The sequence below is a fragment of the Rissa tridactyla genome, chromosome 18, assembly GCF_028500815.1.
Source record: "Rissa tridactyla isolate bRisTri1 chromosome 18, bRisTri1.patW.cur.20221130, whole genome shotgun sequence".
NCBI classification, from domain to species: domain Eukaryota; kingdom Metazoa; phylum Chordata; class Aves; order Charadriiformes; family Laridae; genus Rissa; species Rissa tridactyla.
Genome location: NC_071483.1, coordinates 1,021,714 through 1,043,716, shown reverse-complemented (window position 1 = coordinate 1,043,716; position 22,003 = coordinate 1,021,714). Strand labels below are relative to the sequence as shown.

Below are 22,003 nucleotides of genomic sequence, written 5' to 3'. Positions count from 1 at the left end.
GTGGCACAGAGGGGCCTTAGTGCAGGCAAGGGGCTGGGAGAGGAGGGGGATGCGCTGGAGGTGGCGGGGGGGGGAGCTGCTGGAGCTGCACGGTGAGACCCCGGCCAGGACATCTGCGCGGACACCCTCGGGAGTGGGGCTCTGCCGGGGTGTCCCCTGGCACGTCCCCATCCCGGTGCCAGCGCCATCGGGCATCGTGCCAGCCGGGGCTGCCCCTGTGATGGGGCAGCACAGGGAGCCGGTTCCTGCCACCCCGCGGAGGGTCCTGGGGGATTTCTGACATGTCTGACCCAATTCCTGCCCCGTGAGGCCCCAGACAGCCCCAGGCAGGGCAGCCACCCGCTGCGGGTCCCAGCGCACCCCTGTGAATACCCCCGTGGCCCCAGCGTGAAACTGGGAGGGGAAGGGGGACCGTGCCGGGGGGGCACCAGCAGCTCCCCATGGCCCTGGCAAGGCATGAGGTCCATCTCCGTGGGGGGACGGACACCCCACTCATCACCCCCCCAAGCCCAGCTCCTGCCTTCGCTGGCAGCCGCCCCCTAAACTCGCCACCCCCCGGCTCCCAGGGAACATGGGGATGATTCATCTTGGTGATTTCTTCCTCCTCCTCACGGAGGGCTCGAAGGCTCCGCAGCGAGCCGCTGCAGGCTGATTCATCCATAGCGGGGGGGCTCAGCAGCCCCCCAGGAGCTGCTGCCTGCGCTCAGCGCAGGTCAGGGATCACGGATTTCCATCCGTGCTAGTGGGCACAGGGCTGTCCCAGCAAATGGACCAGTCTGGACTGGTGGTGCCCCATCAGGGCTCCTGTCTCCTCTCCGGTTCTTTCTCCCCACATCCCAGCCCAGCGTTGGGAATACCAACAGGATCCTGCCCCCCGCCCCGCTCCTCCGAGCCTCAGCAGCAGCGGGGAAACACTTCCACCAAAACCTTGGTGTTTTGAGGCAAAAATCCTTTTGGCTCCAGGCTGAGGCTGAGAGCACCTTGTTTTCAGAGCATCTAAATTTGGATCCTCACCATTCACGGAGCCGCTGGGATATTTCTGCTTGTGCCCCAGGCAGACGTGCCCCCGCGCCGCCACCAAGCCCAGCACCTTTCTGGGACGCCAGTGTCACTTTTGGGAGAATTATGTAATTTCAAGTATCTCTCAGGTTACTACATAGTGACATATTTTTTTTCTCCTTTTGATGCCATTGCTCATTTGATGATTGCAGCTTTTCACATAATGCCGTTTCTCAAATCCTCCCCCCAGTATCTCGGTATGGGAATACCGGGGTTTGGTTTACGATCTCCATCTTCTTTAAAAGACTCGGTCTTTTTCTCCCCCACTAATTTTACTGCGGGATACAACTGGAGCACGTGGTTTTGACCAGCAGTCCCCCCATGTACCTGGGGGTACGTGCTTGCAGGGTCTGCCCCACTGCCCTTGGCGTCCCCCTCCCTGAGGAGCTGTGGGAGGATCGGGCCCACAGTGACCCGGCACCGGGCACAACCGTGTCCCAAACCGCCGTGACAGCGTCAGAAACAGGGTTAGGAGGAGCTGGGACCCACACGGCCCCATGGGCTGCTACAGGAGAGCTGTGGAGCAGCCCCAATCCACGCGTGCCTCTGTGGGGCAGAGACCTGGGGCAGAGCCTGGCCTGGGCAGGGACGGAGGCGCTGACCTCCCCCTCCTCCCCACTGCTGATCCCCAAACCCCCCACCAGCCCCCTGCACCCCACAGTCCTCCCTCCATCCCACAGCTAGCCCCCCTAAGCCCGCCAGCCAGCACCCCTGCACCCCCCGCCACATCCCCCAAAGCCCCCATCCAGCCACTCCAGACACCCCAGTCCCCCCAAACGCCCAGCCAGCACCTCACACCCCACTGCCCCACCTCTATCCCATAGCCAGCCCCCCAGCCAGCATCCCCCCACCCCCAGCCAGCCCCCCAAATCACCCAGCCAGCCCTGCTAAGCCCCCCAGCCCCTCAAACCCCCGGCCAGGCCCCCAGATCACCCAATCAGCCCCTCCAAGCCCCCCAGACCCCCCCCATCTAGGCCGCCCCAAAGTCCCCATCCCCCCCAAGCCCCCCCAAACCCTCCATCCAGCCCCTCCAAGCCCCGCAGCCGCCCCAAACCCCAAGCCAGCCCCCCCCAATCCCCCACGCAGGCCCCCCAAGCCCCTCAGCCTCCCCAAGACCCCCACCCAGCCCCTCCAAGCCCCGCAGCCCCCTCAAAACCCCCAGCCAGCCCCCCAAACCCCTCAGTCCCCGCAGCCCCGTCCAGCCCCGCCCCCTCGCAGCCCCCCCCCGCGGCCCCACGCCCCCGGCCCAGCCCGTCACGTGACCCTGCCCATTCATGCCTCCCCCGCCACCGCCCCGCCTCCTCCGATTGGCTCCCGCGGGCGCTGGCCGCGCCGCAGCGAATCAACGGCTAGGGGGAGCGGCCGGGGGAAGGCCTTAAAGCCCGCGCACTGCCGCCTATTGGCTCCTCCCCCTGGTGGCCCCGCCCCCGCCGCCGGCCGGAAGCAGGAAGCGCCGGGTGCCCGGGACGGCGGCGCCGTGACCCGCGGGCGGGCTGCGCCGGCCGCGCCATGACGGGCAAGTCGGTCCGCGACGTGGACCGGTACCAGGCGGTGCTGGCCAGCCTGCTGGTGGAGGAGGAGAACAAGTACTGCGCCGACTGCCAAGCCAAAGGTACCGGCGGCCTCCCCGCGGGCCGCGCCGGTTGAGGGGGCGGCGGGGCCTTGGGGGGAGCGGGCCGGCGCGGTTGTCCCCCTCTCGGTGCCGGCGTGTGGCGGGGCGCTGCCCCCCCACCGCTTGCTGACAGTGGGCTCTCGGGGGTCCTACGATGTCCCCTATCCCCGGGGGCCGCCGCAGCGGTGGGAGGAGGGACGACTCCTCCGGGAGGACAGGCCCGGCTGGGCCCGGGACGGGAGTGGGGGGCGCAGCTCTGGGCTCCAGCGTCCCCCGTGAGCGGGCAGGGAGAGCTCCGGCCGCGGGCAGGGCCAGCGGTGCCGCTGCCGGGCGGGGGCGGTTTGAGGGTTTGTAGGTGGTTTCCCTGTTGGTTTAGTTGGTGCTTGAAAAAAAGGGGAAAAAATCCCACAAAATTTGGCTTCAGCAGAATTTAATTCCTTGGTGGTGGTGGCAGTCTGGGCTGGCGGTGCTCCTGTCAGAAGACCCCCTCCTGCAGCCTCTGTAACCCAGCTTCTGCAGCTCTTGAGTAGGAAACCCCTGGAGATCGGCTTATGGAAACTCATCGGCTCTTGGAGTACGCTGGGGCTTGACCTCAAATGTCAGTGTGAAAACACTTAATCGCCTGTGGGAACTGCTCTTCTGGAGAAGCCTTGCACTAGGAGGAGCCTGGAAAGCTGGTGTTGCGTAATTTTGGAGGGCATTCCAGCTGAGGAGTAATATCCTGTAAATCAGAGCTGTAACGTGAGCAGCAGATCATCCTTAGGCATCAGATAGGAGCAGCACTTGAAGTGCAGCGTGTAAGGAAAAGGAAGGAATTGTAACCTAGCCCTGGAGCCAAGTACCACTGAAGGAATTTCATATTTAGTCCTGTGCTTCCTTTTCCACTTAATATTGATTTCAAGGCATGTCGTGTTCCTTATTTTTCTTAGAAAGGAGTGGAATGGGGTAGAGAGGAAGCCGGATGTAAATGTCTGAATTCTAGAAGACAAATGACTAAAGCAACTGTTACTTGTTCAGTGGTGATGCAGGTGCCTTTCTGTAGTTAGCTACTGTGAAATGCTTTGCTTTCCTGTAGCAAAAGGGTTGAGGTTATGCCCATGCCTACCTAAAATCCTATTTTAATGAGCTGTTGTAATGATTTGGAGATCTGAACTTGAGGCTTGTTTGCCAATTGTTGCAGCAAATGAAGTAGGGGCTGTCTTTCTATGTCCATCTGTAAGTGGGAGATGTAGTGACCTCAGTATGACCTCTAAAAACTGCAGAGAGCACTGCTGAACAACATAAAAAAAAATCTTGCTATTAAGGTTTGTTTTCAGTGCTGCTCTGAGAGGACCCCTAAAGCCTCATAACCGTGTTGTAACAACCTGTCTTATCTTGGAGATGGTGTGTTTTGAGATGTGTTTCACACCTGGCTTTGGTTGACCACGTAGGTTGAACATGGTGGTGTTGGCAGAGAGCAGAATGTTCCTCTCGCTTGCAAATCCCTTATCTCTTGGCACCTAGTGCCAGTGCCAAGGGCAAAAATAGCTGTCTTATCTTGTGTTTTGAGGCATGAGACAGTAGTGTACACAACACGGAAACAAATTCTCATAACAGTTCCAGGTTACTTGGTTTGATGCGACTAGCTTTTCTTCTTCATAGTACATCCTGGGAATGCAGTATTCCAGTTAATTATGTATAAAAATCAAAGCGTACAGTTCAGTCACTAAAGCTGGAAGCTGCTCGTGTCTGGGCAGACAGGTAGGTTGCATCAGTCATGAAGAGTTAGGTGTCTCTTGTACAGAGTTATCTGGCAAAATAATTATCCACTATACTAATGAGATTCATGGACATGTGAAATCTCATTCCTGAGGGCAACATATGGAGATCGTGGCCACAGGAGGTGTAGATGCAGTGAGTTCTCCAGCCAGGTGTCTGACTGGGAGTTGATGCAAGTCAAAGCATCATATTGGGCTGCGTTTCGGTTATTGGCGCTTGATGTGGTGTTCTCCCAGCACGGCACTGGTGCTGGTTTGCAGCGATGGCAAGGCAGGCCCGATGTCCTTACCGCTGCTGAAAGTAACTGCAATGTTCTGCTTTGCGTATGGACGTGAACCCCAGGTGCGCTAGTGCAGAGTAAAGAGCACACTTCATTTGATATATGGCTTCTTAATAACTAAAACTCTGTGCAAGTGTGTGCTAATGAGCGGCCACGTGGTATTTGCTACCTCCAGATGGCTTCCCTCAGCATTTCCAGTGCTACCTGAAAGAAAAGCCGCTTTGCTGTACAGCTGACTTGCTCTGGTTTTACCCAACTGCAAGTCTAGCTACACTAGTTGAGATACATTAAGAATAATAAAATATACACAAGTATATTGTTCTTATTCAGCTGTGCCAAGGTCACAGCTGAAATCTGGTCACCAACCACTGATTGGTGGTGGCAGGTGATGTTCCTTACGCCAGCTCCCTCCTTTGGCAGCTCCTGTTCAAGATCATAAGGATTTTTGCATGAGTTTCAACAAAACTGAGGGCAGAGTGAGAGCCTAGCGGCTCATACAGCACCTAGCAAAATACTTTTACAATAAAACACTGGCTTTTGACCATCTGTTTTTATGCTGAAGTTACTGAATTTTGTAGTGGTTTGCTGCTTGATCGGAGCGTTTCAAAGCTACCATGACACATAGGCAGAGACTGTTCAGTTGCCACCCACACTTCCATTATGCCTGTTCCCAATGACCTAACTACTTGCCGGGTTTCATTACTGTATTTTTTCCACTTCTATACACAGAACTAAACGAGATCTCAGTACCTGTTAGTGTGAGCTGCAGTGCTAGTATGTGCCCACTTGATTTTGTGCTCTGCCGAAACTCACAGCCTTGGGGTAAAAGTCTGGTTTTCAGCAACATCAGCTCTCTGATGCTGGCTACTGGTTGGGCCCGGTGCTCTGGGACCAGTATAGCAAGCACACTGTTTGCTGTGCCGTGCTGGTGAACAGTTGGGCATCTTCCATCTCTTGTGCCCTCATCAAAGTGATTGCTTAGAGAGAAGGTCGTCTTCTGTGATGTTCTTATTACTTGCTTTCCATCAGGCAGTGCATACAAGTGGTTCCTAGTCCAACTCGCGTCTTTAAGTGTGATAAGGAGGGGAAACTAGTTTCTCCCATATACTCTCCTTCCCCCCCCTATGTCTGGGATTCAAGTGACTTCAGCAGGGCCCATCACCCTTCCCAAGGCTTTTCTTCCAACAAGCTGTTGAAGACAACGATGGCTTCACGTGGTTTCTCTGCATAACTTTTCTGTAAGAGCTACACAGATGAGCCTGAAAGGAAAAATGCAGAAGCATGAGTCTGATGGCTTGCCTAGGCAAGCCATTAATGTCCTGGGTATAAGGGGTTGGAGGGGGGAAAAAAAGACAAGGAAACCAGGAAAGAGAGCTCAGGGTGGTTTTTGCTTCTGCAACAATAAACACTGCTGTGGTTAGAGGCTCTTGTTTTGGAGGAAGCTGGGCAAGATCTCGCGCCTTCTTCTTCCTCTTTGCATTGCGAACTTTCTGTCCAAAGTAACTGTGGGTAAACGGGGTGATCTGAGCAAAGGCGGGTGGACAGGCAGTGAGTAGTACCTCCTGCGCCAAAGCAGAGCGTGGCTTTCTGGCAGTGGGGCTTAGGAGTGAAAACTCACGTGTGTGTGAGAGGGGTCTCTTCACTACCTGATCAGAACAGGACTCGGCAGCTCAGTGGCAGCCTTTCAGGACATAATCTAGCTGTGTCAGGCACAAACAGAACAGCGGATTTCCGCTTGCAAGTGCTATCGAAGGTTACTCAGTGGTTTTCACGTGCAGCTCTGAATGCTGTCACGATACTAATATCAATGATCAAAAGCAACACTCCGGTGTGAAGTCCTCGCAGCAGTGCTCCACCTGCAGCCATGCAGCTCTCCCCTCGGGACTGCCCAGCGTGGCTGAGGTGGTCGCGGCTGTCTTGGCTAAAAGCTGGAGTGGTGAATTATCATAATCCTCTTTTTGAAGGCTGTTGCTGTATGAATCACTTGAACAAAACGCCTTAAAAGAGCAGCTGTTGATGAGTGAGATCGGGATCTCTTCTACCAGTGCATTCTTCATGGCAGAGGGCCTTCTGAGGGCAGCTGTGTTGCTGTCGTGGTTTTGTGTGTGTGTAAGATAACACGACTGTGGAGCAGCCTGACCGTATTGAGTGTCTGTCAGAAGATACGCTGCTGAGCATCAGAATGAGTCTGGAGGCTGCAATTGCAATGTAGATGAAGGAGGGATGTGGTGTAATCTGTGCAAGCTGGGCTTGACCTAAGGGTTCAGATGCCTTCCAATAAATGGAAGATGCCTTGTGTTGAGTAACACTTGCATTGACGGGGTTCTCTGCATTTCTGACTCTGAAGCTCTGTGCTCAACTTGTGTAACATACAGCTAATTCTATTTGATTCTCTCCTCCTCCCAAACTCTTCCCCTCTGCTCTTCCAGTCCTATCTATCCAACAGGCTCCTTGGATCCAGTTTCGTTGACGTCAGAACGGCAGGTTCCTCCACAGGGAGCACCAGCGAGGACTGCTCTGTCCATCAGTTAAGGTTGCCCTGTGCTCCTCCTGGTTTGTCTGACTCTTCCCTTCGTCCTTTGTCTCGTGAGAACTGTGGGTTCCATGCCGAAATCAACCCCTTCTTGTAACTTTAGTGCTTAGATGGGAAACTACTTGATCCCCAACACAAGCCCAGATCTAATTCGTCCAGCAGTCTTTTCTGAAAGAGGGGTAGAACTTTGAAAATACCTGTTAAGATGTGGTTAAATACTGGGTGGGAAGCAGGAAGAGCAGGATAAAAAGCTTGGGGCTAGAGTAGGTGCAGTTAAGGAACGACGACTTCCAGTGGAATGGGGGAGTTGGCTTATTACAGCTGGTTCAGTCCAGCCAAACTAGTATTAATATAAAACATGTTGCTAATATTCAGTGAAAATCCGTTGTGACTCAACTCCTCCATCAGCAGACTATTGAATCGCAGCTGAATTTCCTTTTCAGTAAAAGCAATATGAAGAGTAACTTTTTAAATAGCTGCCTGGAACAACTGCATGAGATGAAGAAATGATCATTATGGGAAAGCTGAGCAGTGGGTAGTGATGTGTACTGTTTGCCTGCAGTGGGCTTCAAAAACCAAAGTGGTAGCACTAAAGCTTCTCAGCATGCCTTAGAAAATCTTGTATTAGGAGAAAGCTCAGTCTTATGTAATGGAAGCTTACCGGAGGGGATGCGTATGTGCTTGTGCACTCACTTTGATTCTGAGCTGCAGTCACAATATCTGCAGTTATCTTAATGAGCACTACGTTTTCTCTTCTGCTTCTGAACTGTCCTTCTCTTCTAAAGTCAGCTCTGGAAGGAATAGCCTTGTGCATAAGGTGGCATTAATTTCAAGTGAGTGCAAATAAATGTTCAGAAATTAACTTTGTGAGACTGGCTTTATCCCACAGTGATCTTTGTCTGAGCAGCACCGCCATGGTGTACGACTGGCTGGGAGGAGCGCAGCTCTGTCCAGCTGTCAGCCTGGCCCTACGTACACCTGCTCGAAGGAAGTTTTAACTTCCCATTCCAGCCACCAAGCAAGGAAAAAAAGCATCAGCCTTTCCAGTGGGGACTTGCTCTGGAATTGGTTTGTGCTTAGGAGAGTTGTAGGAAGATACCCTTTAAGAAAAGATGCGCAGAGCTCTGAGTCATACAGGGATGTACGTGTCTCTACATCTGCCAGAAATAGATAACAAAGATAATCCTCCAAGCGGAGGGCATCTCGGCAAACCATGTCAGCTCGAACAGCCTTGTTCTTCTCTACCAGCTGTACAGACCCACCTGGGACACGGAGAGCCTGCGTGGCGAGTGGCTGTATAGCAGAGGGTGTACATCAAGGGTCCAAAAAATGCTGTGTGATTCTCAGAGCATAGCTGTAACTTCTAGTAAAAGTTTGTTCCTATAGTAACTGCCAGATGAATTACATAAGGTTTCAAACATGCTCAGGAACTTGCGTGCCAGCCTCTTCAGAAAATGCCTCTGCTGTTTAAAGGTAATTCATCTTGCAAAATGCAAGTAGGTTATCAAAACCAACTAGAGAATCAAGAATAGCTTTGGTCTCCTCCAGGTTGATCCAGAATAGTGATTACTTTGTGTGTCCTGGGAAATCTAGGACAGGAAAAGTTTGAGTTTTTAAGAGAAACTCTCTTAGAGCAAAGCTTCCTCTGACTGCAAAGCTGGTTACCTGCGCTATCATTGGACCTTCAGTGCCTCGTTAAACTGCTTACCTCTATTTTTGGCAAAACATGCCATTCCTTACTGGCCAGGTTATGCCCTTTCCTTATGAATGTCAAGTCCTTTTTGGTAACTTTGACAGTGAAAAGTAGTTCATGTCTAGCTCTAGATACTGAAGGGATTGTCAACCAAGTAGAAAGTGGCCCAGGAGCTCAGACCCCTCCTCTGTTAGGAGCTATTTTAAGGACTTAGTGACTTCTACTTCTCTCCACAACTCAATTGAGATTGGAAGATAGGGTCTAAATATTTCCAAAATGCAGTGAGGAATTAAAGCTGGGTGAGCAGATGTCTTGTAAGGAGTTTGGTGGAGAAATTCTAAGCTGAATTTTGGTGGGGTGAAATGGTAGTGATAGTGTGAGTTTCCATCCTGCTGCTCTGTCTATGTGCGGGTTGGGCATAGGGATGGTGTTTACCTAGTTTTTTTGCATTTCATGGAAATTCAGGCCTCCTTGAAATCTGTTGCCTTTACCCTAGCACCTTCTAGGACTGACTCATGTGTAGTTTTGGCTAAAATCTAGTGATTGGACATCTGTTATCTCGTCGCTGGAACACTATGAAATCCTGATCTCTGATATTGAACATCTAGCTGCTGGGACTCTTGCTATGCAGGAATACATGCATCATGGAACTTGGCCGAATTTATCTATTTTTAGGCATTGTGGTCATCAGTATTGGTAATGTTAACCAGTCCTCTTGCATGGATTCTTATTATAGCACCTGCTTGAAATTGTCGCTTTCGCGTTTATTTACTGAAGTAATAAACATCACTTTCTTGAACAACAGGAAGGACCCGCCCTGCTGTTCACAGCATCGATTTTAATTTCCTCCACCTTGCTCCATCTGCATTTGTATCAGCACAGCACGTGTTCAAAGAACAAGATGGTAACGATAAGATGAGCACTGAAGGCTGCTTCTGCAAGCTCACTGCTACGCAAAGCTAGATCAAGTGCTGCTGTGTGGCTGCCTTCAAGGCCACCGGGCACTCAAATATTATGCATTTCTGGTAAACCGTAGAAGATTCAAAGCCTGTTGCTGAGAGGAAACAGAGCCGGCACCAGTCAGTTTGATCTGACTTGGCCAGTAAGGTACCTGTAGCCAACATCATGGTTTGGGGAAGGAGAGAGTATACTGGTTGCTGCTAATACAACCAAGAAGATTTTTAAGGCAAACTCCAAGCTGTTGTTGGAAGCAATATTCTCAGCCTCCTTAGATGCCTCTGGCTCTTCCTTTTTCCTGCAAAGAGTGGTTAAAGCCTATAACTACTGCAGCAATCTTCTACTGGAAAAAAAACCAAGACGAAGAAAAACCCTGAAAACAGCCCTTTCCTCTTTAAAATGATGGCATAAAGTTGAATTTTTGAACCACTAAACTGCTTGAGTAGATATATATCCCTACCAACCTCCCTTGGTACAGAGTTTTTGGCTTTAGCATCCCTGTTTCACTGGGTTCCAATGGCTTCCCAAAAACTACACAAATAGCTTATCTGGTACGAAACCTGGAGGTACAGCAGGTATCAGCCTTCACAAATCTCGGATAGGTCCATGAACCCTGCATCAGGATGCACGCTCAGGCCAGTAACTAACTAGGCTGTGTTAATAATTAAATAGCGTAATTTAGAGATCTTGAAGTCGAGTTTAACCGTGCTTTTTACCCACTTGCGGAGTTTACCTTGTTTCCCCAAACTAATCTGAACACTTGACTGTAGAACAGACATCTACAGTAAAGAGCAGAGGAAGTTGTTTTGTAAGACAGCCTTTGTCATAGCTTTTCTATGAGCGGAATGAATTTCAGTAAGTCATTAAGCAATCCCTTTCCAGAATAAGGAAACCACAAGTCAGAGGAAGCTCTTGGATACTTGGCTGTTTCCTCATTTGGCTCTGCAAAAAAGTAGGGCTTTTCAACTTTGTCTCGATGAGAAATTTCCAAGTACTGGTGAAGGCTTGTCCGAGAGGATGTGACTGTCATCTCGCAGGGATTATCCCACTCCCAGGCGAATTTCCCACATCCACCTCCCCTGGGAGCGCTGAGAGGGGCTGGTTGTACGCCGCCGTAGCCCAACACACGCAGCAGTGTTAACTGGGATCAATGGGCTGGGCAGGCGCTTCTCCCTGCTACAGCTGGGCTTTTGCTGGAGCGCTTGCAGGCAGGGAGCCCGCGAGTCGAACGATTGTTTGCACTAAGAATATTTCATTAGGCTTTGAATAGCGATGTTCTCTCCTTCCTGCCTATGAAAGCATCTATTTTTTTTCCTGACCCCCCCCCCCTTCTCAAAAGAGCGATGGCTTTGCAGCCAACTTCTGTTTTATTTTTAAACGCCTTCTGGAGGGTTATTACCAAAGAAACCTGCACGGGTAGCTTGAGCCAAAATCTAATGCCTGAATAAAGGGCGAGGAGTGAATCCCCTTGGGATTCCTTGATTAAAACCACTCAAGGGTGTGAACTTTCAGCAAGTGACTAAGACATGATGGGGACTAGCCAGGCTGCGCTGGGGTTTTAGAGGGAACCGAGAACCTCTTCAGTAAGGGCAGATCATTCAGGCAGTCCTTGTAGGCATTAATGATTGTAACTTAAGCTGGTATGACCAGCTTGGGATGCGGGGTTTATTTGGACAGGCTGGGGTAGAAAACAGGCGGTGATGCTGTCTCACGGAAGCACCGGCCAGGCACCCGAGTTGCTCGCATGTAGCTCTCTAGTCTGCTAGGTGGGGACGCATCCTCGCTTAGCAATGCACTCGAGTACTCAGTGCAGCTTTCTAAAATGAAAACTGACTGAGCAGGAGATGCTTTTAAGCTCGAGATCTTCCTGCAACCACTGCCAGGCTAGGAGTATGTCCCGAGGTGGTCTGAGCTGGCCTTAATATTGTGCCAGAACTGAGCGTATAGCTGGGCTCTTAAATAAGCTTTGACTCTTACTCAAAACTGACATTTTTTTTTAATCTCGTGTTCACCTGCAGATGGTTGGCCTTCTCCAGGAAGGATTTGTGCATGTATGAGGTGATGTACAGGGGCATGGCAGGCTTAATCAGAACGGAACGAGCGATGCCCAGCCCGAGTTGGTGCCAAGTAACTTGCTTCCCATAGCTGTTAGAATGAGCCGTAATGCTGAAACAAAAGTGACTGCAGCATCAGGCTCGCGTGTCTGATACTGGTTGTCATTGCAGCAAACTCCCAGCGCTGCATATGGGAACGAGTTTTCATTTGGGCCGTAAGCTCTGAAGCCATCTGGTGGCTGCGAGGATGCCAGCCTCGGGGGAACTATTTTTATAGCATTAGCGGGAGTATTCATGCGAGGACCAATTTCTTTCATGTTTCTTTCTAGTGGTTTAACAAGCTAAGTGTTTCTCTTAGCCTTGTCCTAAAACCTTTGGCATCTTAAGTGTCCGGGATTGACTGAACCTGGCGGGTGAAGTGCTCCCCGTGGCGTGCCCTGCCCTCGCGCGAGCAATTAGTGGTGAGTGTCGGGGTGTGCGCAGAGGCTGCGAGGGATGATAGCGCTCCATGGCGGCGCTGGCAATGCCAATAAACGCTGCTGTGTTGTTCTCTAAAGTGACTTTCCGACATAAAAACATTTTTTCTCTGAAAAAATTGTGCCCTTAACTTCTACTAAGGTGTTTTACCACTTCTGCCAATGCTCCGTCGCTGGAGCTTCTGTGCAGTCTTCAGCTCGGTTTAGTTTTTGGGAAGTTAGATGCTGCAGCATGTGACCAAACTTGTGTCTGTAAATACCACCTGGAGCTTTCTGCAAGTCAGTCACCTTGAAAATGGCATGTGAAATTGAGGGGAAATGACTGTACAATGTTCTCCCCAGCCAGATATTTATGGGCACTTCCCCCGTGTGATTTCTAGTGCAAGCTCCGTCACCGTGGCCTGAAAAGAGGGAAGTGGGGAGCTTGTTTACATTTCCATCAAACCCCATCCCCCCCTTGCCCACAGAACTAAGTGCTTTATAAGAAGTGAAATGGTAAAAATGATAATTTTAATGAGCATGGAGTTATTTGGAGTTTGATTCAGCGGGACACACTTCACTTCCCTGACAGTGCTGCCAACAGGCTGCTGCTCCGCTCAGCCCTGGCTGTTCTTTCCCCGTTTTCTGAGCCCTCCCGTGTCAGCCTTTGCTGCCGTTGAGGCAAGGGGGTCTCTTCCGCAGCTGCTTATCTTAAAGTAACTTTTCCACTCTCGAGGGATGTAGCTGTTACCTTGTTCCTCTCTTTTTTTTTTTTTTTTTTAAATCACAGTGTTGCTAGAATACAGGGCTGTGTAACTAGGCTAAAGAAATTGCTGGTTATCTCCAAAAGCCTGGGGCCCTTGGATCTAGAGTTCAAGTTGACACGCCGTGCAGAACCACAGAGCTGGCTGCAGACTTTGGGCAGCATTTCCAGAGAACCACCCAAACATCCTGCTCCTGTGGCTCTGGAGTCACCGCCGTGTCAGAGCAGACTGCTGAACTTCTGGGTTCACCCTCTTCCTCCTGGCTTCAGGCAAAAATGACCTCACAGCCCTGTGCTTCTGGTATTTCCTCTAGTCGGTACACCTAAAGCCTTATGGCATTTATTGGCACTGCAGGTAGGCCCAAACCCTGGCTGAAATAAGCATCAGTAAAGAGAACTACCCCTGGTTGTATAATATGTGTTTATCACCAAGCCAAATGCTAGCTGCTAGGAGGATTTCTGAAAGCCTACATATTTATTTCTTTAAGACAGTCACTGGCACAATGAAGCTCTTCCAGTACTAGGGTCTTCCAGAGCTGGGACCTACAAGTTGCAGCAACCGTCAGCTGTTATTCCTGTACTCAGCCCTTGCTATTTCAGATCCTGCATCACAAATGAAGTAAGGCGAAGGCAGGGTGGGCATAACAGGCTGTACCACTGAATCATCCTCTCGTGTGGCATCGCGGGGTAGGAGGATGCAGTGGCTCGAGCGAGCACATGTGACAAACCGGTGAGCTGATTACTACAGCCCTGATGTAGTATCTAGCTGACTATTAATCCTTTTAGTCCTATAAAGGCTAAATATATCTAGAGTTTAAATCTAACCTTGAATCTCATGCTTAATCCTGACGGCGGTCTCACGTTATAGCTTTCAGTGTGTATCTGGGAGAGAGCTCCACAAATAAATCAAATGAAGCATCAGGGTTCCTGGCTTCACCTTGGCGTGCTACAGGTGTAACATTGAAGAAGCCTTTTATTTCCATGCCTTATTTTGTGCCTGGCATACTTAGGTGCTGCTAAAAGTATGGGCCCCCGCTTTGCTGCATTCGGTCCTGTTTTGGTAAGTACAACAAAGGAACTGAGGTATAGGCAGGAGTGTGCTTCTGCTCAGGTCTTCGCCGAGAGCTGTGTCTAAGCTGCTGGGAAGTGACTTTCATCAGCTTCATTAATTGGGTATGATTCTCTGAAAAAGCAGAAAGCAATGGCAGGCCAGGCCAGAAGCCTTAAGAGATTTTTTTTTTAATCATAACCTGAGTTAGCTGGAATAGGTACTGGGGGTGAGTTAGAGGTTGCACGCCTTTGCCCTGGAAGGGACCATGAGCCGTTGATTGCACTCAGCAGCACCAAATCCCTCAGGATACTCTAGGCTTTTCCGCTAAATAGGAGTTAAACTGTTAACAGCCATCTAGCACATCCAGGAGAGTCAAATACAGTGCTGCTTTTTTAGGGCTCTGAAATTACACTTTCCCCCTCTTCCCCCTCCCACCTCAGTCTCATTAGCTTTGATGCTTGCTATTTTAACTATGGCAAGAAAAGGCAGAATAACTATTCACCTGCAATAATGCCTGCAATCCCTATAAAAAGTGCTGGTACAGTTTATTGGGTCCCTCATTCAGGATGTGGCTTTGCTGTGGCTGTTTGGCCGGTTACCCGTGGATGGTGACATCCAGCCCAGGATGGAAGCTGGCCGCAGTGACTGTGTGGCTGGCTGGCAGCTCCAGCCAGATGATTTAGTTTGAAAACCTGCTTGTCTTGCACTGCAGAGAACTACTTCCGAAGCTGGTATTCCTTCGGCGGGACTGAGGGTTTCGATGGCCAGGGTCTGCTGGCCCTGGCTGGGAGGGGTGGGAGTGCCTGTGGTCCTCTGCCCTCCCCCGGGTGATGCATTGCTGGGTTTCCTTCAGAGAACTGTTTGCAGTGAGTAAAACTAAGCTTGTCAATCTTTCCCTTGTGTTTTTTTTTCCCCTGGCATGATCTCCCTTCTGCCCCTTGGAGCTCTCCTGCCTGTCTGAAAGCCGCATGCAAACCACGAATCTGATGAGAGCTGTAGAAACTGCGGAGTGAACTGATCATCAGCCTCCTGCCAGGATTGCAACCCGGGGTCCTGCCCCTGGCTCTGTGGCTTTTTGGTGGCCAGCGTACTGGGCTTTGTCCTGCTCTCCTGCCTCAGCCGTAGCTCCCTGCATAAGCCTCTCAGAAGACTTGATGATACAGTCTGTCTGTCAGACGCTGGCTATTTTATACTGCCTTTCCGAGAGCAGTAGTGAATATTCTGGAGCTGATCCCACTGCAGTAGGGTTACCTGAGAAAAGTTCTCCATTGCTAAAGCAGGAACACAGACTTACACTGACATGACTGTTGCATCAGTTTAAGCAAGAAGAAATTGGGGTTTTGTAGTGCCTTGGGTGGTCTGAATGCCTGTTTTCTTCCCTCCTCCCCTTAGAGTTGTGTAGAGCCCTCAAAACGGAAGAGGGAGTCAGTAAAATACTAGCTCTGAGTATAAGCATTGGGAGACAATCTTTAAATGTCCTGCTGATGTCTAACGCAGTTTCTAATCTGGATGAAAATGTAAACGCCTCGGTCCCAGTTCACTTGGTACAGTTTCTCAGTTGCTAGAGGCAACTACAGCTTGACGTGCTGGTGTGAAACACTTGTGTCTCTTTGCAGGGCCACGATGGGCGTCCTGGAATATCGGTGTATTCATCTGTATTCGTTGTGCTGGGATCCACAGGAACCTGGGAGTTCATATATCCAGGGTAAAATCTGTCAATCTCGACCAGTGGACACAAGAACAGATACAGGTAATGAGCGAAACACGAACAGCGGCGTTCTGTTGGCGGGGATGGGTAAGCTGGGCGATAAACAAAGTCTGAATAGGCCAAAGATGTGGGAAGTGAAGCAGGAAGAAGATACCAAGTGAGATTAGATTGGGAGGGGAAAATGTCATGATTTCAGGCTCAGCAAACATCAGAGGGTGAAGACAAACGCTGCAAGCTTCTGTAAACTGCCAAAGGCTGCTGGTGTCTGGAGCTGCTGCCCACCTCCTCTCCTTGAGGTTCCCAGAAGACAAATTCTCAACTTCCAGAGTGACTTTAGGCTGCTAATGTGATATTTTTCTTGTCTTTGAATACATATTGTGCTGTGGTGCTTAGGGTTGGCTAATTGTGCGAGGGGGGATCATAGCAACTGCATCAGGGATTCCCAGCTAGTAGGCTTGCACCAAAAGCCTGAGGAGTGGCTTCCAGGTACAGAACAGACTTCAAAAGTCTACACGTGCCTTCTGGTCCACACAGAGAGGCTTTTGCTTGTAGTCAGTCATGCTAGTATGTATAAGAGCTTTAATGTCTGTGAAACAAAGGGTTCAAGGATTCTTTTGAATTGCAGTGCATGCAAGAGATGGGAAACGGAAAAGCAAATCGTCTTTATGAAGCCTACCTGCCAGAGAACTTCAGGCGACCTCAGACAGATCAGCATCCTTTCTTCCTTTGCTGCTGGGGAAACATGGAGCCTCTTCATCTTGTCGCTTTGTAGCTGCACTCCTTGCATAGGAGGCTTAACTTCGTGTGCCTGGGCGTCAGCTGTGAGAATGAGTTCCTAGCTAGGCACCCCCTGAGCATTGCTTCACCCGCAGGCTGCTCGCTTACGGAAGGAAGCGGAAGAGAGCTAAAAAGATCCCTTCTGAGCTCTGAGGGTGGAGAACCGGAACACGAATGTTACGACCTGAAGCTATTGCATGAGATGCGTGTTAGAGTCTGGGGCAAATAGGAGGGGTCACTTTCAAAAGCGCTGAGCGTTTAGAAGTCTCAGTGGAGACAGATAAAAAGGTTTAACACTTCTGAAAAATTAAGCTGTAACTGGAATCATACGGGAGGGTTTCTGGATGCAGAGTGCAACAGGAGTATAGTGATGTAAACCTAAAGACAGGCAGGAGCACCTCTACCATCAATTCTGTCTTAAGCTGGTGGCTGAGATGCTTCTGAATGTGCAGGATCCATTTCTCTGACCTCCGTGTGATTTGTGCTAATGACGTGTATGCTCTTAAGTGATGGTTGGAGTAAATATACGTCAGTGAAGAAAATACGCTGGGAATTTAAGCCCTGAGTTAATATACCTTTTATAGCACCATCATGCTTGGAATAACCCCAGGGCTAAAATTGAGCAGGTAAAGTAGTTGGATCCAACAGTAAATTATTTTAAGAAAGTTCCTGCTGGAAATACTCTTTAAACAGTCATTAGTTTAGTTACAGCCTGTACCTTGTATCCACGTGTCAAATAATACTACGTAAGTCTTCTATTCTTGAATCGTTTGTCTTTAACAAGCTGCTTGCAGAGCCGTGGAGAGCTTCATTCGGGATAAATACGAAAAGAAGAAATACATGGACCGAAGTATTGACATCAACGCGTTTAGGGTTAGTTTCTAATCACTTCTACAGGAGCTTGAGTGCATGTTAAGATATAAGTGTATGCCTGTCTCATGAGTAAGCAGTGGCTCCATGAAAACAGGCACTTTAAATGTTTCCTGTATTAGTGACTGATCTCTCTCCAAGGCTGATTGCGCTCAGTCATTCTGTAGAAAGAATTTAAGTTGGAGGGGAGCTTTGAAGGCCATCTTGTCCAACTCCTTCCGCAAATTTGGCAGGACTAGCTTCAAATATAGTCTTTAGCTGTATCTTTGAGGCTTTTTAGATTAGTAGCAGCTTTACTTAAAGCTCTGTGTGAACTCTCTCTTGGTATGATGGCATGAGTTTTGACCCTCATGTCAGTATTTTTTTCCTTACAGAAAGAAAAGGATGACAAATGGAAAAGGAGTAATGAGCCAGTATCAGAAAGAAAACTGGAACCTATCATCTTTGAGAAGGTGAAAATGGTAAGACCGAAAGGCATGGTCATGGATCAGTTGCAAACACTTCTCTCAAGCGGAACAGAGCAGTCCAGCTTGATGTGGAGGCATTTTTTCTGGCCTCAGTCATAGCAGTGGGTGCACTGAGTCACGCTAATGGTAGTGGCTTGTTTTTACTGCTCATCTAGATACTAAGCAGACGTGTTCTGCCTCGCAATGCAGAGCAGATTGGAATCCAGCTACTCCCCGCTTAGCTTTCCAGCTTGAGCGGCTACTTGTTTCCTAGTTTAGAGCATGCTTAAATTTAGCAGTGGGTCCCAAAGTAATGGGACAATAAAACAACTATGTAATACTCACTCTGAAATTCCCTTTGCTTTGGGAGCACTTACGCCCACTGGAAAAAAGGATTTTAAGGGTTAATGTCTCATTAAAGCCTCTAATATATCAGAGTAAACCCAAAATTTGAACAGGACTTTTGGTGTTCTTTTTCCCTAGCCTCAAAAGAAAGAAGAAACACAGCAGTCTAGAAAAAGTTCTCCTAAATCTACTGAACCAGTGATGGACTTGCTAGGACTTGGTGAGAGCCTTTCCAGCCTTACTGCACTTGTTACAGTGACCCTGTGCACCATCTTTGGTCTTGGGAATCTGACGAGCTTTTAGTACTTATTTTCCATGTCGGTGAACAACAGCTGGTAGGAATACTGGAGTGTTTTGCATAAACTACTGCAGTGCAACTCAAGCACAGTGCTCAGTGCTGCAGCAGAGGCAGTTTTCCTTGTTTCCCTTTGTGGGGGTGCAGCGGTTGTGCCTGTAGTGTTCCAGGACCGGCTCTAGTGGTCTCCAGACACCATGTGGCTCCTGGCTGGTCCCAGGTTAACAGGACAGACATGGCGCAGTGCGCTTCCTCGGTCCTGAGCCAGTTCCTTCTTGGCACCAGAAGGACGAGCGAAGAGCTGGCAATGTGCGCTGGCTGAAGCAGGTTACAGGTCAGGTCACTGGGTTGAGCGGTGTATGGGCAACCTGCTCAATTGGCAAGGAGGCTGCCCCCCAGCCTGCGGCCACCTGCGGTGGGTGTTCACGCAGCTTTGTCTCCCCCAGATGCTCCTGTGACAGCCACCGTTACAAACGGCAGGCCTAGCAGCTTGGAGAAGGATCTCGATCTTTTTGCATCAGTGGGATCAAACTCCGACTGCAGGAAGGTAAGTCGGGAACGTCGGTGCTTGGCAAAGCCCAGTTAGATGCTTGAATGAGATGTGTCTTCCCCCAGTGCTGGATGCAGCTGGTGCACTTGTGCTGTCTCTGTCTCAGGTCACTGGCTCTATGCCGACATCTGGAAGTGCTGGTTCTGTTCCCGAAAACCTGAATCTCTTCCCTGAGCCAGGAGGAAAAGGGGAGGAAGTGGGGAAGAAGCAGCTCTCTAAAGACTCCATCCTCTCCTTGTATGGCTCTCAAACACCTCAGCTGCCTGCGCAAGGTAATGGATCTCAGAATAGAGCTGTGGAACAGCAGTACGCTAATCCGGAGTGGGTGGGGTGTCCTGACAGCTGACAAGCAAAGATGTGGGAATGTAGGTGGTCCTTCTGGAGAACTGGTGAGTAGCATGATGAGCAGCTTAGTCTGGATGTCATGGCCAAGTGCATGTTGTGATAGTCTCTGATCTGAAGGTCAGCGTTTCATTCCCTGACAACGAGTGCAGCAGTTCTTCTCTTCATGGCTTCTCTGCCATTTTCCAGGAGCAATGTTCATGGCCCCGGCTCAGATGGCATATCCTGCAGCAGCATATACAAGCTTCCCGGGAGTAGCCCCCTCCAGCAGCATGATGGGAGGCATGATGGCACCATCAGTGGGAATGATGGCCCAGCCTGGAGCTGCGGGGATGGTGACTCCCATGGCCATACCAGCTGGATATGTGGGTAATGTGCAGGCAGCTGTCATTGGTGTCCCCAACGGGATGATGGCTGCGCAGCAGGCTGGCTACGTAGCTGGCATGGCAGCGGTTCCCCAGCCCGTCTATGGCGTGCAGCCAGCGCAGCAGCTTCAGTGGAACATTGCTCAGGTGAGGCGTGATCTTCTGCTGACCCAAAGGTGGATGGAGGGCAGGGGAAGCACACACAATTAAATCTAGCCCCGCACCTGAAAACTTCAGTGCTTTTATGGCCTGGTGCCTGGGGTTGGGTGAGGTCTGCTGACACCTCAGGCAAACAGGGATCACAAAGGAGTAACTTGTTCAGAGGCCTCAGTGCTTGGTGGAGAACAAACATCAGGGCGACAGCAGCTAAAATGAAAAATTCCTCAGCTTGCTAGGTGGGCACACGCCCGAGAAGCCAGTGACTTCTGTTCACCATAACTCTTTAAAAGAACTGGCTTAAGCCTGTAATGTGTTGGGGAGCAAGAGTTTTACCTTTGACTGCTGTGGGCTGGCAGTCTCCTTGACATAGCCTTGACTTCTCTCCTCTCCCCTTTGCAGATGACCCAGCAGATGGCTGGGATGAACTTCTATGGAGCTAATGGCATGATGGGCTATGGACAGTCAATGGGTGGCGGAGGTGCCCAGGGAAGCAATCAGTCCCTCAGCACTCAGATGTGGAAATGATCCCTTGCGTTGTGACCATTCTTGCCTTCTGTTCTGTTCTTCAAAACTGCTCCATGAGACATTCAGGGTTTTTTCTTTCCGGCTGGCTGCCCAGCCTGAGCCTCTTTCCATAACTGAGACCCATCTCTGCCTTTTCACTGTCAGACACGGTGAAACCTCAGTGACCAGAACATGAGCTCCCCTGTATTTAGCACAGTCAATGCACACACTTCTGGGGTGGATCCCCTCCTTGCACAAACCTCCACCGATGCTTCTGGGTAGCACTTAACGCCCTGCTGGGCATCTGAGCAGAGGTGGGACTGAGGAACTTGGGAAATCTGTACTTAACACAGGCCTGTAATGTCCGCCCTTTTAAGAACCACTTAAAATCTAGTATTAGTAGGGGTTTTGGTTACCAGAGGGGTGGAAACGTTGTTTGGTGCTGAGGAACTGGATTTTAACCCACGCCCAGGGGCAAGCAAGCCTTGCTACCTCTTCCCTTGAGTGGAGTTCTCCGGAGCTGAGGCCTTGCTGTGCTTGGCTCGCCAACCCTCATTGGAACCAAAGTCATTTTGAAGACCCCTCTCCCTCCCCCCGTGAGCAAGCAGGATTCTCGCGCAGTGTGGGGGCAAGCTGTTTGGAATGTGAAACTTGCACTTCAGAGTGGCTTTTCTGTCTAATACGTGGTATTGATGTATTTAACTTTTAACAATCTAACTGAGAGTTAACTTATCAAGGGCTGAGAGCCCACTGCAAGTTTTCTTACACTTTTAAAATTACTACGACATCCTAATTTATACTTTTTTCATATATTTTTTTTTGTTGTTCCTGTGTAATCCTGGTACCCTTTCCCGGCTAGCTTTTGACATTTTAATCTAGGCATAGAAAGTGGGTGGGTCAGATTTCTTTTCTCATCTTCAGTAGAACACAACTGCTTGAACTCATCAGCGTGAGCAAGAAGTCAGACTTCTGTGGTCTGCTTTATCCTGTGTATATGTAAATTCCCAAATAAAATATTGCAGTGAAACCTCAACTGACTTATCTTGTTTTTAAAGAGCGTAACAGATTGTGTTGAACGCTGTTTAACTGGCGCGAGTTGTTCACTTCAGGTGTGTGGGGATTTGGAGCCTTTCATCCGAATCGGACCGACTCCATCTGCTTTGTAGCAAGTGTCAGGCGAGAACAGTGTTTGCCTGAAAGCTAAGGACCATCAGCGTGCAAAGAACCAGGCTCGGCAGAGGCAGAATCAGGTCAGTTGACACTTTTATATACAAGAGAGACTCACAGCTTGGGGGTGGGGGTGAACGCAGCATTCCTGCAGCGGTGGCTGCAGGGAGAACTCGAATAATCAGGACTGCAGCTTTACACCAATGTTCAACAAAACCTGGCCGTGGCCTGTTCAAAAGGTAAATTTTAAGCTTTTTAAA

The 22,003-nt window shown here is 50.0% G+C and overlaps 1 protein-coding gene across 3 annotated transcripts; it reads left to right on the top strand.

Moving 5' to 3' along the window:
* Nucleotides 1-2,493: 2,493 nt before the first annotated feature.
* SMAP2 (small ArfGAP2) lies at nt 2,494-21,609 on the top strand. 3 transcript variants are annotated; one of them, XM_054223589.1, is made up of 10 exons: nt 2,495-2,671; nt 15,832-15,965; nt 16,549-16,634; nt 17,495-17,573; nt 17,945-18,031; nt 18,500-18,581; nt 19,103-19,203; nt 19,313-19,478; nt 19,738-20,060; nt 20,472-21,609. In XM_054223589.1, the coding sequence occupies exons 1-10, from the start codon at nt 2,569-2,571 to the stop codon at nt 20,595-20,597; spliced, it is 1,287 nt and encodes a 428-aa protein (XP_054079564.1). In that variant the 5' UTR covers nt 2,495-2,568; the 3' UTR covers nt 20,598-21,609. The 3 variants fall into 3 exon arrangements, with proteins under 3 accessions (XP_054079566.1, XP_054079564.1, XP_054079565.1); XM_054223590.1 differs by lacking the exon at nt 2,495-2,671 and adding an exon at nt 13,192-13,519; XM_054223591.1 differs by lacking the exons at nt 16,549-16,634; nt 17,495-17,573 and having other exon boundaries at nt 2,494-2,671.
* The last annotated feature ends 394 nt before the right edge of the window (nt 21,610-22,003 follow it).